The sequence below is a fragment of the Athene cunicularia genome, assembly GCF_003259725.1.
Source record: "Athene cunicularia isolate RWA chromosome 3 unlocalized genomic scaffold, athCun1 chr3_part1, whole genome shotgun sequence".
NCBI classification, from domain to species: domain Eukaryota; kingdom Metazoa; phylum Chordata; class Aves; order Strigiformes; family Strigidae; genus Athene; species Athene cunicularia.
Genome location: NW_020799097.1, coordinates 27,573,279 through 27,591,632, shown reverse-complemented (window position 1 = coordinate 27,591,632; position 18,354 = coordinate 27,573,279). Strand labels below are relative to the sequence as shown.

The 18,354-nt window shown below is 37.9% G+C and overlaps 1 protein-coding gene across 1 annotated transcript in view; it reads right to left on the bottom strand.

Moving 5' to 3' along the window:
• Positions 1-13,150: 13,150 nt before the first annotated feature.
• Positions 13,151-18,354, bottom strand: part of PRIM2 (DNA primase subunit 2) — a 120,944-nt gene continuing 115,740 nt past the window's right edge. The window contains exon 13 of the mRNA XM_026844065.1: positions 13,151-13,745. Coding sequence (XP_026699866.1) covers positions 13,518-13,745 — 228 coding nt within the window. The 3' untranslated portion in view covers positions 13,151-13,517. The remainder of the gene's footprint in view (positions 13,746-18,354) is intronic.

Sequence of the window (18,354 nt, the reverse complement as noted above, 5' to 3'; positions counted from 1 at the left end):
GAGCCTTCATGCAGGTTCGATGTGAGACATGAACTCATGCCTCTGGGTGTGTGGCGAGACTCATTAGCAGCACTGTAACAGCAACTGAGCAAGTCTCTGGAGCACGGAGACTGAAAACACGACTTGAAGTCTGGGGTAGAGATAAACCACATACAAAAAAGACATAGGAATTAGAAATAGCAGAGGCATAGAAGAACATCCATGTGCAGAAATATTAAAAATAGGACAACTCTTCAGTTTAGGAAAACAATAACTAAGGAAGGACAGCTAGGACCTGTTATATTGAGAATGGGGAAAGAACAATTAGTTGTAGTTTGTCATCATACAACATAATTGTATGATCAGATTTGATCGTATGATCAAATAACAAAAAATAAGCATTTTTTAACATCATACATAATTACATCATGGGAAATATTGTTACAAAACCATGTGAAGGTAAAAAATATAATTTACTTCAAAAAATGTTTCAAAAATTCACAGCCTGCCCAGAGAATGATCACTGCCCACTTGTCCTCTTCCTTTTCCTAAGCATCTGGCCAGTTACAGCTGCCAGGGATGAGATATGGACTAGCAAGCTATAGGACTCACACACTCTGTTTCATTAGGTGGAAAGCACTCATCTCAATTCAAAATGCTCAGGGAGTTCAAAGCAGCAGCAGCAATAACAATAAAATTTTAAGATTTTCCCATCAGAATAAACAATATACTGAACAGGCAATAAGTATATATCAAGATTGTTATTGCCATCCTATGCTGTGAGTTGGGATTAAGAGATTGCAGGCAACTCCAGTATTTCTCACCTGAATTACTGAGCTTCTTTCAAATAGAAGGTCTTTCAAAACAGAAGGTATCAGTGACTAGTTTGTGTGTGTAATATTTACTTATTTTTATTTGGATTGAAACAAACAAAGAAATCCAGGCTCTGGATGCCTTTGCGATCATTCATAAATGCAATTTAGTGCACCAAAGCCCAATACATTAAAATAATCTTTATAAATAATTATGAACTGACACCTAAGAGCTAACATAGCTGAAATGACAAATTCAAAATGTCATTTCATGATGTGTGTTAGCCCAGTGTCACTCAAAGCAAATGTACTTTTACTCATATCAAATTAGACTTGCCAGCTACCATGGTGGGTTTTTTTTTTCCTTGAACAAGGTACAACTGAAAGGTCTGCAAAGAGAAACCTGACTCTAAAGAATTTCTTTTGGAGCAATCCATAAACCATCTGCATGTGCCATTAATGTCGGACATGGGAGCAGAGCTGCTGTGTGTCAAAATGCCCACATGACAGAAGTGTTTGTTTGGAAAACAAACCATAAAGGCTAATGAAAAGGTCTTTTATAAACTGACAAATAGATTACAAAGCTGAATGAAGAAGACATGGACAACAGTAAATCAAAGACCTGGGCTGTTCTTTCTCCAGAAATCCTAAGCAAGGGAACAGGTAGACCTTTCTGGGCTCTGAGAAGAGCAACATTATGAATGGAGGTCTTGTCACACACCAAAGCATCCTTTTCACGGACACATATGTGAAACAGGCACGTTCCTGTGCCTTTTGTTATTACTGCAATGTCACATCAATAACACAAAGCAAAGAGCCAGCAAGTAAGGGCCCCTATTCAAACAAGAGCTTTTGCACTGTCAAAGATCCTGAAAAGTTTGTGGACAGCAAGAACTCAGACAGTAAGGGAGGCATGGACTTCAGCTCAGGGTTATTTAGCATGTAATTTGATTTCATGCATTTTCCTGCTTTGTATCCATTGATTTCAAATCCTTCCTCAGTACCCATTTCTGCCACAATAGCTATGGTAAATTGCCAGCTCATATTGAACAGACAAGTCGCCAGCTGAGACTATGGACATAATTAACATGTCTATTTTAATAACCCACCTCAAACCTTCAATTTATACAACAACACATCAATGTAAAACCACTTTCCCGTCACAGTCCTTTCTATTGGTCTTATCAGCTGCCCCTCATATTTGTTACATTCACCCATCACAACATCTCATAATTTAAATTGTAAGCTGTTGAGGACAAAAAATAATGACTTGCATATTTTTGTGCAAAGAGACTATGAACAATGAGACCCTGCCACAACAGCTTCTCTGGAAATTAATACATGTAATAATATTATTATAACTTTCCAACCACTTCCTTATCATTTTCAAGCATATTTTTGCTGCATTTTTTTAAGCAGGTCAATGGAACCTGCTGTCTGATTTGCATTAAAACGTGAATAAGATGCCAAGTGCTGCACCTCTTGGCACTTTGCACCGCCTGCTCCTTACAGCATACATCTTCCATAGAGAAAAGTATGTTGTAACAGCAGAATAAATGCATCCAGACAGGTTTTGTCCTTCAGGGAAGATGCCTTGTTTTTGTCACGCTCCATTCTCTCGATGCTCTGAAGTCACAGGGTAGCAATCCACAGTACATGGCATTTCAATAATGCACTGGAGATTAGAAAGAGAAATTGTGTTCTTCTTTCGGAAAAAAAAAGCATCTTTCATACATCTAATGACTAAAATGCTGCAGCTCCAGTGAGTAGTTACCATTTAAGCAACCTTCAGCTTCCCACAGACCGATGAAGGAAGCAGGCGTGTCTCCATGCATTCCTGGTGCATATTTTCCCTCTTCCCGATTCCCTGAACGCAGAGCAAATGAAACAAGACAATGACAACATGAAGTTAGTCTGAAACTTTCCATTAAGCCAAACCTGTTTCGAAGGTCAAACCTGACATCAAAAACCCATCTAAGGAATGCTTTCTACTGAAACCCTACTCAGAGACAGCATGCACAAATGGAAAGGCCTGATGCCTGCCAAAGGAAAAAAGCTCTTGGGATTGAATCGCCCACCCATCAGTAGCTGTGAATAGTAACAGCAGCATGTAATCATGAATACTATGCCCTGAAATGATCACTTTGTACTATTTTGCTTCTGGGCAAGTGTATTCTTAATATTTTATTTTTATGCTAAACAACCAGGTTTAACGTCACAGTTCCTTTGATAGTGTGATTCTCTGCATTCATATAAATGAAAATCTATACAGGAAATTTTTTTTGAGATATTTGTCTTCTCATAACCATGAGTTATAACAACACCCCTCAGATGTCACCCACAACACCTTGTTTTTCTAGGGATCTGATGGCTCTTTTTGATGCATGCAGCTAACAGCCCACATCCCACTTAGCTCACTACGCCACAACCAGTTCATTCACGCAGAAAATAAACATATTGATGCTTTTATCACTCCCTTCCCTATTCCAAAGCCATTTGGTGACCCCAAGGACCAGGCCAGACTCCTTTCAGTGCTAACAACTGCTTTGAATCACGAGCAGCAGCAGGAGTGATTGCCAACAGAAACCTCACGCTCCTTTCCTCACCCATGGGAAGTTTTTACCAGTCACTTACAAATATCCCAGAGAGACTAGTTTAGAAGTATACATTTATCAGACTTCAGTCTTCCAACTGGCAGAAGAAACAGATGCAGAGTAACCCATGGCTTTAATAATTTTTCCTCCTCAGGCACAATTCGGCCATACAGCTAATTCACGCTGTAGATTCTGCTCAGTGAAGCACTGCAAATCATCCACACAAGCAAAAAAACACTTCCAGAGAGTAGATTTAGGTTAAGCATCATTCAAGGATTTGAATGCAAGACTCTCACCGCAGTGAACCATGGAGATATTAACACCATGATACATTGAAAAGATATGCATTTATTCATTTAGAGCACAGACAAGAGCCAACTTTTCATTCCCAAAGCAATCATTCAGCCACAGTTGAAAACTAAAACTCTTCAAAAGTACCCATGAAGAGCATGTGGTGGTGATGTTTGTTTGACTTTAGTTAAAATATTTAGACATCTGGAATTGAAGGGAATGCCAACCTTCAACTTACTGGTAGAGAGAGGAAATAAGATACTTCTAATATATTCCTACCACTTAATTTTAGGTCACACAATCAAAAACAGTCTCAATCAACTTGATTATCTCCTTGTGTAGCTATGCACTGAGCATTCAACTTCATGTAAGATCTCTGAGTTTTCTAAGCAGCTGGTCAAGGTACTCTGCACAGCCCACCTCCCTGGCAGACCAGAGTTCATAATCCTCAGTGGAAAAAAGTCATGAAGAACTAACACTTCAGTCTGGTACAGCTCTGATAAGACATCAGTTGATGCCAATTGCAGTATAAATCTCTCTCAGTAAAGTAGAAAGAGTCTTTTCACTTCTTTATAACATCAGTTTAACAATGCCTGTTAAAAATCATTTTTACTAAAGCTTGGGATGCACTCATTTAGGCATTTCTTTCAGGTTTATGAACAAAATCAGGTCTCAGTAATCAAACGTTCTCTACAGTTATGATTATTAAGAAGGAGACAACTGAACAAATAATCACGATATATAGGAGTACTACTTTCTTTTCTGTTTTAAGATATTGTTCTTGCAGGCTACAGAAACACTTCTCAGGTAATTTTTGTTAGAGAAAATGGTTATTGAAGCCATTCTCAATGAGGAAGACTAATGACTTGGACAGATTAAAGTCTATGAACATGAAGGGGGAAAAAAGTAACCTATTGGGAACAAACTTCATCACTGGCAATAAGTTCCAACTGACTTTAAGAAACTTCAGTAAGACACTGTAATTAAGAAATGAAGCATTTTTCCAAAGACTTTAGATGTGATTAAAAGCTTCTTTAAAAAAAAAAAAAAAATTAACATTACCCAGAAATACTGGATCACTACAGCTGAAGAGTGGAAGTAAAATTTTTGAAACAACACTAAATTCTAATAAGAAAGAAAGCATTTCTAGAGTTTGCTACAAATCTGCTTGATAATCAATTTGGATATGCCAGCTTGGCAGCTGTGCTTCAGATCACTTTGGCCTTCAGTTTGGAAGTAATTAAGCAGGCTGAATATTCTACTATTTTTATTTCTGATAAGGATAGTGAGGTTGGTTTGGTTTTCCCTCAGAAGTGAAGTCCCATTTACATATGCTCCAAAACAATTTGGAGGTCAAAAGAAAAACATAAATCTATTGTCATGAGGCCTCCTGGGTGTAATAGGGAAACTTCTATAGAAAGCTGGTCAAATGAGTTCAGAAGAAAAATTACTTGGATTTTGCACTTATTTAATTTCATGGCAACTTTAGAAGGGCAAAGGGAGGAGTTAATTTCATATGGCCTAAGAAAGTCTTTACATTTTTATTGTGTAGTGACTTTTTTCTAGCTGATGTATGAAAAGAAAATTAATTAAGTGGCATTATTCCATCCAAAATTGAAAAATCCTGAAGTTTCAAGGTAAGGCCTTACATATCTCACAGAAGTCAGTTTAAGCCAAAATATAGACTGGTTTGCTGACTAGGGATATCAGTTAAACTCAGACACCAGAGTGAAAAGAGCAGGCGTATTTTACTCAAAATAACTAAATAATATAAAAGAATAATACAGAAAACATACAGTTAGAAACAACAGAATAGTGCACTTAAACAAACAGGAAAATGCATCAAATCATTACTACCTGAGAGAGAGAATAGTGATTAAGAAGGATCCCTCACCACTCGCACACGTTCCCATCACCCAGCCCCGCAGTGGCCGGGCAGCCCCGGTTACAGCGAGGGTTTGCAGAGCCTGTCCCGGCAAGGGGGAAATCCTACGCGGGGCGTCCACCCACAGGTGAGGCTGCCAAAGTCGCTGTGAGCGGGTCCAGCCTTATATACCCCAAAATCAGCAAGCCAGAATAGCTGGCACCTTTGTTTTAAGCAGAAATACCTGGTTTCAATCTCACATTAGATTCCCCCAGAGCCTGGCCAGGGCTCAGGGAAGGAGCTGAGGGAGTTTCTCTGTTTATCTGATGGGATTATGCGCAAGGTCTCACATCAGGTCTCAGGGACAGACACCTGCCTCCATGACTCTGTTGTTCTGTTCACACACAAAGGAAGATAAATGTACATTGCAGATACCTACACCCTCCATGCATATCTCACTGATGATTACATACTGAGTTAAGAGTTTTGGTTCAAGGCCTGTTGCTCAGACTTCAACACTTCCACCTTCTACATCAGGATAGGTGTGTTGTTATAACTTAGTACAATACCTGTTAGCACAATGGTTATCAGTTATAGAACATACAGGATTCATCTATAGGTCAACTCTGGCTTGAGCCTACTGTCCAAGCCTTAGCACTTCATAGACACAATAAAGTCCACAGAAATCAGTAACTAAACTTAAAAGGACATTCAAATGTATTTTTCCACTGCATAATACATTTGAAAATTTTATAAAACAAAATTATAATATTCTTTAAATGAATGTTAAAAAGGGGAGAGGTATTTTTTTCAAAGTTCATTTCTAAACATAGTAGAAATAGACAGGGAGAGGAGTATTGCACTTCTTTCACATATGCTTGCACTCAGCAGATTACTGTAGCTGCACTACCAACATAATCAATTATTGTAACTCTTATTACACACCCTACAACTGATTTGAAATACATATTTAATACAATTTACTTTTGGTAATGTTGATTTGGATATTTGTACTTGTTATTCCTGACATGCTGTAACAGTGATAAAATTGTGAGAAGCAAGACCTTAGGTGAATACATAAATCCACAAGAAAAGTTCCCCCAACTGTCAAAAATTATATTTCTATTAATAACAGATCCTGAAAAACGCACTTTTACAATCACACCTTAGGACATCATAATAAAGAGAAAAATGTGATCGCCTGTAGATGAGACCATTACTTCCAACAGCGCTTCCCAATTTAAGAGATAGTATAAGAAATGCCTAGCCCCCTTTCTAAGTCACAGCTGACAAGGATTCTTTATTTTCCATTCAAAATCGTATAAGAACAGCAATTATAACTGGTTTTTACCTAGAGCATGTTGAGAACTTTACATATTTTTGATTATGCTCTAATCTAATGTTCTGAAATCAGAGTAGAATTAATGTCATTCAGCATGTTTCCTGGTATTTTTCTACAGCCAACCATTTCTCTGAAAACTGTAGTTGGCCAAACCACTGACACTCCAAAGACCTGGACGCTGAGTGGCTGAATCACACTTTTCTAACACTTAGGTCTCTACTTAGATTGCCTCTATATTCTACCCAAAAGCACTAGAGCAGTTGTCTGAACCAAGGACACTCCGCAGCTTGAAAGATTAAATTCTTATGAAACATAAAAATAAATCCAAGCACCATAGACTTTAATGGCCAAAAGGGCCAGTTGGATGATCTACTTTGAACAGTGCACCATAGCTCATTACATTTCTTCCAGCAGTTCATGCACCAATTTGACTAGTCCACTTTGAGCAAAGACATTTCTTCTGATCTAACTTGATTTTTACAGTTCACTTTATAACTGCTGCCCTTAAGTGTGACAGACTTGTTTGTGTAACACCTCTCATGATACAACTTTGATCCTTAGCAGAACATAATGTTCTTCTAAAGAATAAACATTAAGATTGTGCCATATCTGCTTCTGCTATACTAATGTCCTCTTCATTATCCCATGTACATGCACCTTCTTTATTAAGGTTTATGATTATATGACAAAATATCTTCAACTTGGCTGAGAACTTTTATTTCCTTTAGAAACACAACATCTTGTGATGCTTTCATTGTGGTTATAATTTTTGTTTTAAGAGATATTGAGTTCATACACCTTCCTACTTTTTGCAGCCTAATCACCAAGTCCTGCTCTCCGTTAACAGATCTACATGGATATCACCTTCCTGTCTCCAGATATTAATCTATTTTTCACCTACCCCAACCCACTTCTAAAGTTTTCCAGTGATTCCTCTGTTAATGAGTTAATATTTAGGTATCTACTCCTACATATTCCTGTAATTTTAAGGGCTGGAAGGATGATCTGGGAAATTACAGGCCTGTCAGCTTGACTTCGGTGCCCGGGAAGCTGATGGAGCAGCTCATCCCAAGTACCATTACACAACACATGAGGGACAACCAGATGCTCAGGCCCAGTCAGCATGGGTTTATGAAAGGCAGGTCCTGCCTGACAAACCTGATCTCCTTCTATGACAGTGACCTGGTCATTGGATGAGGGAAAGGCTGTGGATGTTGTTTGACTTCAGTAAGGCCTTTGACATCGTTTCCCACAGCATTCTCCTGGCGAAACTGACTGCTTGCGGCTTGGACGGGCACACGCTTTGCTGGGTAAAAACCTGTCTGGATGGCCGGGCCCAGAGAGTAGTGGTGAACGGAGTTAAATCCAGCTGGCGGCCGGTCACGAGTGGTGACCCCCAGGGCTCGGTGTTGGGGCCACTCCTGTTTAACATCTTTATTGATGATCTAGATGAGGGGATCGAGTGCACCCTCAGTCAGTTTGCAGATGACACCCAGTTGGGTGGGAGTGTTGATCTGCTCGAGGGCAGGGAGGCTCTGCAGAGAGACCTGGACAGGCTGGAGCCATGGGCTGAGCCCAACTGGAGGAGTTTCCATAAGGCCAAATGCCGGGGGCTGCCCTTGGGCCACAACAGCCCCCAGCAGCGCTACAGGCTTGGGGAGGAGTGGCTGGAGAGCTGCCAGTCAGAGAGGGACCTGCGGGTGTTGATTGACAGCTGGCTGAACAGGAGCCAGCAGTGTGCCCAGGGGACCAAGAAGGCCAATGGCATCCTGGCTTGTGTCAGCAATAGCGTGGCCAGCAGGGACAGGGAAGGGATCTGACCCCTGTACTCGGCACTGCTGAGGCCGCACCTCGATTTCTGGGTTCAGTTTTGGGCCCCTCACTCCAAAAAGGACATTGAATGACTCGAGCATGTCCAGAGAAGGGCAACGGAGCTGGTGCAGGGTCTGGAGCACAGGTCGTACGGGGAGCGGCTGAAGGAACTGGGGGTGTTTAGTCTGGAGAAGAGGAGGCTGAGGGGAGACCTCATCGCCCTCTACAGCTCCCTGAAAGGAGGGTGCAGAGAGCTGGGGATGAGTCTCTTTAACCAAGTAACAAGCAATAGGACAAGAGGGAATGGCCTCAAGTTGTACCAGGGAAGGTTTAGACTAGATATTAGGAAGCGTTTCAATACAGAAGGGGTTGTTGGGTGTTGGAACGGGCTGCCCAGGGAGGTGGTGGAGTCCCCATCCCTGGAGGTGTTTAAGAGTAGAGCTGAGATAGTGCTTAGGGATATGGTGTAGTTGGGAACTGTCAATTTTAGGTTAATGGTTGGACTGGATGATCTTCAAGGTCTTTTCCAACCTAGACGATTCTGTGATATAATGCCCAACTAAAATTCACTCAACATTATTCCAACCATTTTTATAGCTGTTTTCCAATAGATTTATTTACTGTCCTGGTTTCAGCTGGGATAAAGTTAATTTTCTTCCTAGTAGCTGGTACAGTGTTTTGGATTTAGTGTGAGAATAATGTTGATAACACACTGATGCTTTAGTTGTTGCTAAGTAGCGCTAAAGTCAATTTTTTTCTGTTTCCCATACTCTGACCGTGAGGAGGTGCACAAGAAGCTGGGAGGGAGTATGACCAGGACAGCTAACCTGAACTAGCCAAAGGGATATTCCATACCATAGGACATCATGCTAAGTATAAAAACTGGGGGCAGTTTTTTACATTTTACATTTCTCAACCATGTGAAAATAATGGCACTGCAGAGTGAGCACCTGCCTCACACAGACGTTGCCCTATCTCATCCTCTAAATGCATTCTTGCTGCCATCTGTCTTTCAATTACATGGGCTTGAGACTGACTGAAAGTCACCATCTTCAAGGGAATCTCCTGCTCATCCCCACTTACTCTGCCTTGACTCGCACTGCCAGTTGGCCTGAGAGCATGCAGAATGAATTCCTTCTGCAACAAAATTCACCCAAAAGGTACACTCTGCAACGCTCCTCTATCTGCTAACGACCACTTCAGCCACACTGTAAAACTCCAAAAACATGCACAGAAAGAATGCCACATGCTCAGCATCAACTGTTTGGCTGCATGGATCCACTCCTATTGTGCTGTGATGGTACTGGCTCCTCTTGCCATTCCCCTTGACAAGGCATTGCTCCACATCTCAGCAGAGCACTTTGTAAGTCACACCCAACTTGTGAGCTCCTCCACCTTCCTTCTGCAGAACACCCAATAGTAACGTTCACTTTGTCATTAGATCTTGAAAGTTTTTGAAGTCTGAGACTGTTTCACTGTCTTTGATGCCAGCACTTCAAAAGATCACAAGCTACAGACTGGCCTTCCTTCTGAAGCATCCACCTCTAAAGTTAACTCTGGTACATTTAAGATCAGATGTTGTTAAGAAGGGTACTTCTCACATGAGCATCATGGCTGCACAGGGCATCCCCTCAGAAATGCAACCAAGTATTATCTTAGTACCTCCTTTACTGACCCAGAATAAAGAAGTGTCTTGTCCAGAACAGTTTCAGACTTAGGATGTTTGTGTCACCTACTGTTTTTCAAGTAGCAAAATGTAACAAAATTTACTTTAAAGATACTTAGGGGAGTTAATGCTTGCAAATAGATCTATCTGCAATGCTTTACTGCAGAAATACATTTTCTCGTCAACTTGTAAAAGAATAGGGTTTGAGATTTTGTGAGGTTTATTTGGTTATTCGGTTTATTATTTTTTACTACTGCACAATCATATCAAGGTCACTGTTTTCAGAATCCTTATTTTCTGACTAAATACAATTTTTAATAGCACTGCTACAATGCAGGAAATATTTTCAAATTAATGATTTAGATTTTCTTAGTGATTTTGCCTTTTAACAGCTCTATAATCAAGGAACAAGTGATTCTTACACAATTTACAAATCAGTAAGAGTTTAAAGCTCCTCAGTGTCCAAATGCTCAAAGGAGGATTCTCATGTTGGATTTTTCTACATTATCCTATTTTAAATATTCTGCTTTCAAAGAAAAATTAAAATGGTCAAAATGTGTGAAATACAAAAATAATAATTCATTTTCTTCAAATAGCAACAAAAATATTCAATTCTTTGCTAGTTACTTGTAACTGCATGCTATAATTTGTGAATTTTTCTTTTATATACTTTATTCTAGTCCTCCTGACAGGTAATAAAAGGGAAGAAAATACAGTTTAAAGTGATTTGTGGTACTATTAATCAAGAGAGGTAAACTCACAATAATAAAGTAACCAGTGAAGGACAAAGGCTTTGACGCATACTGTTACGTATGTGGCATTTCAGATTATAATTTTTCATTCACAGGATTTGTGTGGTTATATTCTCTTCCTTGTAGTAGAGACTTATTTTGAAATGTTATGGTTGAACTCCTAAAATTAACTTTATTCTGCTAATGTATCAATCCATTGTAGAACATGTGAACAAGCAGCCCATTCCCAACATAACAGATTTCAAAGTACATGTCAAGCTCAGAAATGAGGAGCTAGGAGGTTTATTCACACAGAATGTGACAATATCTACATGAGTAGGGTTGGGCTGTAACAGAAATGTTTCTACTGAATCAGAAATTACAATTTCCCCTGGCTGGGAAACACCACCTGCATTCAGTGCCTCAATCACCTCATTCCCCTCTCAGCTGTTTCACTTAGGAACATAAATCTCACTGCACATCTGAAACAGTTTCACTTCTATTAGAAGAATCCACTATGTCCACTAAGGCACCTCCATTAATGCAAGATGAATCCTGGCAGATCCTCTTCTACCAAAAACTAACTTTTTTTAAGCCTTGTGTTGCACTAACCCTGTGCAAGTTATGCGTCCTTAAAGGAACACTCTACATATGACAAGCCAAAGATTTATAGTCAGGTCAAAATCTTAACAGTAATCAAATAGTCTTTAGTCCAGTCATGATACTAATAGTTGTCAGTCAATTATTGTAGAGAAAATAAAACCTCTAACATAATACAGCTAGCAAATGTTACATTTTCACACACTCCCTTGTGTCTATCCCTTTCTCTAGTGCTGCACATACCTTTCCACTGATCCTTGGGGTCCTGAGATCAACAGCACACAGTCAGGGTCCTGCATATTTCATCAGGAGTAGGAAGACGCTGATGGTGGGGATTGTTCAATTCTTCTCTCTAGGATGCACCTGGCATAAGAGTACACATTTCCAAAAATGTTCTACTCCTTTCTTCATTGGTCTGACAATTCCATATTACAGCCAAATAATTATGTATAGAATGGTTTATTGATGTTGTATGCTTGTTCTTTTTTCTCTTATCCCTAAAAACTTGTATTTCTTCAAGGATCAGCAGTTGTTTATACCCATGGGGCCTCTGGCACCTAAGATCACAGATTAATTGATTCTACACAAAATAACTACTAGCCATTAGCTACCAAAATATATCAAAATCATTATAAACATAGGCAGTTTATATACAAACACAATTGTACACAGTGAGACTCTCATTTGACAGTTGTTACAGCTAAGAGAAGGCTTCAGGTAGGGCAAGAGAAGCCTAAACAAATGAAGCTCATTGTGACTTCAGGCTAAGGCCTTGCAGAATTAATAGAAGCTAATAGCAATGACAATACTGTGTTTATGTCATTACAGGGCTATAGCAGTAGTTAGGTCACTCTCCAGAGAAGGGGAAATGTTGTCCTGAAACTTGTTAAACATCAGATAAAAGTCAGGCCTTTCAAATCCCCAGGAGAATACTCTTAACAGCATGATATAAAATACCAGCTCTAGTTAAAGCTTCCAGCCCCTGCACAGTGGCCGCTGCTCAACTGAATGTCGTTTGTGTGTTAGGTGACTTGGGCTTTGGGGAAATGGGTGGAATTTATGTGACCCAAACCTGTATTCAGAGAGCTGTTTAGCTTAGCAGGACACAGGAGGCTCCAGTCATGCTTAGACATTGAGAAAACTTTAAAACTGAAAAGGAATATATGCTAATCAATTTTTAGATTCTTCAAGATGAGTCAGTTGGTGGAGTGTCAGCTTTTCAGATTACCTCCTTACATACAGGTATCTAAACCCTGCTTATGTTCTATTTCAAGCACACCAAAACCAGTTCTCTAAATTTAATATCAAGGTACACAAATTAGGAACCTGATTTTCCTCAGCTCCTCATATAGAAAAGAGACAGGCAGACTCCTCCAGAGGGCAATTTTGATCCTAAGAACTCCTACTTAATTACCATCCAAATACAGCTAAAAAGAAAATACCACAAACTTCTGCTTTGCAATTTATTTATTAAGAGGAAACATATAAAAGTGAACACAAAATGCAGTAAAAATATTTAAACATTTTGAAGAAAATCCAAAAAGGTAAATCAGACAAAAATCACCTAATAATTGGGAAGGAATTTTCATTTCCCACCCTTCAACACACCATAAAAACCAGTATTCTAAAGCATCAAGCATAAGTACTGGATTCAGTTATATCTTCAGTATCTGTATTTCTTTTCTTCAGCCTATTTAAAGCACTAAATGTCTGTGTCTTCCAGGTAGTGAAGTGCATATTCCTTAATATAGGGACAAATTCAGCTAGAGAAGAGAAAGAATGAAAGAAAGAAAGAAAACAAAAAAAACCCCAAATAACACAGCTGCTTAGTCTTCAGTGAAGTATGCCTCCAGTCCCTCCAGTTCTGCATCAGCTGTTGTATTTGAAGAGGTGGGAGTAGAATTTGAATTCATGCTTTCCTGACTATTACTTTTTTGTTGAGAGTTTCCTGAATTACTTAGTTCCTTCTTCAGTTCTCTACCACCACCTAATTGCCTTTGACTCTCTGCAAAATACTGATTAGGATGATTCAAAGAAAACCCAACGTCATCAACCTGCATATAAAAGGAAAGGAACAGTGAATAATTATATTTATTTCAAAAAGTAATCTTTTTCACTCTCAAGAACAAATTAATTAGCAATATAGGAAGTTGAAGGAAAAGGCATGTTTTTAAATACTATCCCAGTAAATATTAGCATGATACAGATTTACTTTCATCACAAAATTTCTTCCTTCATATTAGAAATAAAATGACTATTCTGGCATATTCAAACAATATTTTACACCATCTTTGCTGCAGTAAAGAAGAAACACACCCTAAAACATACAAAAAAAAATGTAAGCAAAACGGTATACCTTTACAGATGTAGGACAATTGAACCTACATCTTTAAAACAGCATTTCCCTACCCAAAAGAGGGACTGAGACAAGTCGAGAGTGCTAATGTCAGTAGAGAATACTACTAAAAGTTGTAACAACTGCACAATATAAATCTAGAACTTAAGTATCAGTGTGAAACTCTGAATGAAAACAGATAGCTTCACCTCTTTCCCTTTCTCCAGTAGCCACAAATGCAATATTTACAAAGCAGCAGACTAAGACAGAAGCCAAATAGATCAATCTTATCCCTACTTCATCAGTGCCAACATCAGCATTCTAAAACTAGATGCACAACCAATACCAAAGAACATTTAGTCTTCAGTGGAAAAGAATACAGAAAACTATCATAAGGTGAAGCATATTTTTATTGCTCATTTCTACTTGGCAGGTGCATTCTTTTGCTTCTGTAATTATTTGATAAATGAACATTAAATTAATACTCATCAAATACTTCAAATCAACAAAGCTTTCCATTTTGAAAGTAAGCTATTCTGACATATTCACCACAAATCTCAGTTATAACCTTTGTATCTCTTTTCAGGGGCTCAGAAGTTGGAAATTATTACTTTGAAAGGTGCTTCTGCCTCCTGTGCAGGTAATCTGCACATTTTATCTGCCTGTCAGTTCATGTAAATATAAGAACATTTCAGGAAAAATACTGCTATAAAACAACATTGGAAAACTTCATAAACACAGGATACATTAAACCAAGGAAGACTACGAGCCATATACTGGTAATTTTCTGCTCCCATTATCTTCCCTTTTTCCCAGAAGGGTGGGGCCAATTCAAGCACAACAAGCAACTTTGCACACACACAGCATCTCATGAGAACATATACTGTAGCTGATTTAATATGCCAAAACCCATCAGTTTAAATTTCAGCCGCTTGTGAAAAATCATAAGGCAGAGAATCAATGTGCATTTTAAATGGAACCCTGATTCAATGCATTACCACTATCTAGCTTAGCTCCATCAAAAAAAATGGCAACCGGTATAACAATATCTAATTCAAATATGAAGAAGACATTAGCAACTGTAGTAAGTGAGGTTGCTTGAAAAATCTTAAAAACACAAGACAGGCCTAGCACAGTAATTTGGCACTCAAAATAAAATATACAAAGTAAAAAAAAAAAAAGAACCTGAAGCCACCACTGACTTTCATTTCAGTCTTATCTGGATGAGTTTCATCCAGTCAGCTTTCATCCATGCTCCAGTTTCCATTATGTAGGAACTAAATTACTTCTTTACACCAAAAAGGCTTAAAAAGAAGTGATGCAGTAAAAAGCTGGCTTTCCTAGAAGCAGCTCTTAATCAGTTCTTTTTTTTTTAACCTTAAAATCTGTTTTCTTCAGACCAATTTTAGATTCACTTTGTAACTCTTAACTTCCTTCTAAACTCTTCTCTCACCAACAAATTGGAATAAGCTGTAGAAGCAGCTCACTGTACGAATGGAGCATACAACCATGTTTTCAGAGGTGACTGACAGCATCTGGCTAAAGGGTATTTACAGGTTGTTCATTAAAATTAGAGTGTGACTCCTTTTTTAATTAAAAGAATTCTGCTCATTCATTTTATCATCTTTTTTTGAGAGCCTTCAGAGAGAAAGGGGAAGTTTTGTTCATCATCATCATCTTCATTTATGATATAGTGATACATTAAAAATTCTGTTCTGCATCATTTTCAGTAAGGTTTTCTGAATAAAAATATTCTGCTCTGGCTGGAAATTCACAAGAAATTTGACCACAAAAATGGAGTTGAAGCATACACAAATTTCCTGGTTTTTTTACGTTAGACTGCTCATGTTACTTTATGTAAGTTTTTCAATGCTTTTAGCTAATACAGATTGAAGCACATCAATTTTAAAAGCTGCATCATTAACTTAGCTGTAAGTTACCTGAAATGTACTACTAGAAATAGTAGTTTGAATTCTCAAACAGCTTTATCCGTTCACACCTGTAAATCCATCTGGAAGCCACTATGCCCAAAGAAAAATGTATTTTCTGTGCCATCAAAAATTTAAGCTTATAACATATATTGATTCAAGTGAAAAGGCCTGTCACTTTGGACAGAACTGTTTATTGCATCTAGCAGATAATACTAACACAGGACTTTTTTTTTATTAAACACATTTTGCACATACTGGTCTTCATACAAACTCTAGTTTGATATTTCCACTATAGCAAATGTTGTTTTGAAAAACCCAAAGGAATAATTTTGTTTCTTTCGATTTTAACCAGGAACTTTTAAAATGACAGCTGATAATGCTAGAGTTGATTTTACAGAAAAACCATGGGAGCAATCATGGTGCTACAGTAAACACTATCAATTAACCACATCCCTTTTTTTTTTTTTTTTTCCAATTAGAAAAAGTCCAGTGTTCTTGTGATTTGATCACAAAGGACTAAGAAAAATGGGGTTTGCTTATGTTTTTAAATGAACTATTCAAAAGTGATTCTTCTGTACCAGAAAATTTGCTGTGTCAGATTTCATTTACATCTTAAAACATATCAGGATTATAAAATATCAGTACTCAAGAATGAAATGTTTAGAGATAAGTATCAATATATAAATAATCAGCTGTTACAGCTGTAACAAGTAACTATTAATACAGCAGTATTCATCTAAACAACATTAACATAATTAGTTCCTTTGAAATATAACTTAGCAACACAGTCATTAGCCAGTTAAGCTTTCTTATTTATTCATAATGCTCAGGCTCTTCAAACAGTGGATTTATACACAATCAGATTTTAAAGCATTCATTACTTCTACAGGCATGCTGTCCCAAGAACATTTATTTAACCTATTAGTGGTTCATAGCTGATATCATCAATGTCTTTTACTTGGCTGCATATACATAGCCAAGATCTCCAAACTGGACTAGAATTATTTTTCTCTATTCTGAGTTGCCATCCAATTCTACCAACTAAAGTAAAAAACCCTCTTGCTGCTACTGCAACCATGAAAGGCATCGCTCATTACTGTGACTATTTACTGTGGGTTATGGTTACACTGCTTACATTTTCAGGGTGTCTCATTTCCACTTTACATGAGTTGCATTGTGTCCTCAATTTAATACAAAATAAAAACTTACCTAGAAGGGATAACAACATGAAATAGCTTATTATGAACACAAGTACAAATATTAAAACTTTGAACAGTTACAACGCTTTCCAAATCAAGAAAGGTAGTTTAGTATTGTGGTAGTGTTTGATTGAATGCTTACTCTAGTTACCATATAAATATAGTTTATTCTTGATTCTTATGACAATACAATAATGTTTGAAAATATATACCCTACAGACCATTCAGTCATACTATAGAGACCCTCTTTTCTTCACATACATAGAACAGTTTGTCTCAATCAATTTTTACAAATTACAGTGTTATTATTTAGAAAATAACTTTCCCAAAAAGGAGAATGCCCTAATATCTCAAAACTTGAAAAATATAAAATCATTCATGTGTATATGTAGTGCTTTCCTTTCCCACACTTACTGAAAGACTTAACAAATACAAAACTTATCATACACATACATTTCCTTAACACATTAGTTCCTTTCTGAAGACAAACAATGCACTGGATCACACAAATGATGATTGCTTTTGTTCTGTGGTTGTGAGATAGTGAAATGAAAGTTCAGGAGAAGTATAGCATTACAGTTAATAAATCCAGCTAACACAGAATATGCAGAGAAGCAGCTTTTAGGTAACCTCTGCTATTTAAACCATAGCACTGAGGTCCGAAGACACATCCCTCACACCCTCAAAAAAAAAAAAAAAAGATCTAAATATTCTCACTCTAGTCCAGATGGATTTATTAGCACAGTCTTAGTGCCAAGCACTAGACTACTGAAGCCATCAGCAAAGCTGCTGCCAGCATGAGTAAAAGATGTAGTAGAAACCTGAGAGAGAATGATGGCAAAGAAATTCAAAGAGAGTCCTTAAGTAGACATAGTGTGCAACTGACACTTGTGAACTTAGAAAAAAATCATAAGCAAGTCTCCACTACAAAGTCATTCATAGTAGATCTAACCCACATACGTGCTGTAACTTCCAAGAATTATAGGTTACACAAACAGCTCTGCCCAACACATCAAACACTTTGTTGGTAAAATTTTTATATAATTGAAGCTGAAATTCTCCATGTGAGCCAGCCCATTATTTCTAGGAAATTTTTCCTTATGATTGTTCACCTATTTGAAGAAAGAGTAACAATCAATGTTATGCTTATTGATTCTTCAGAAATTTCCTTTGCTGAAAAACTCTGCTATGCTAGTGA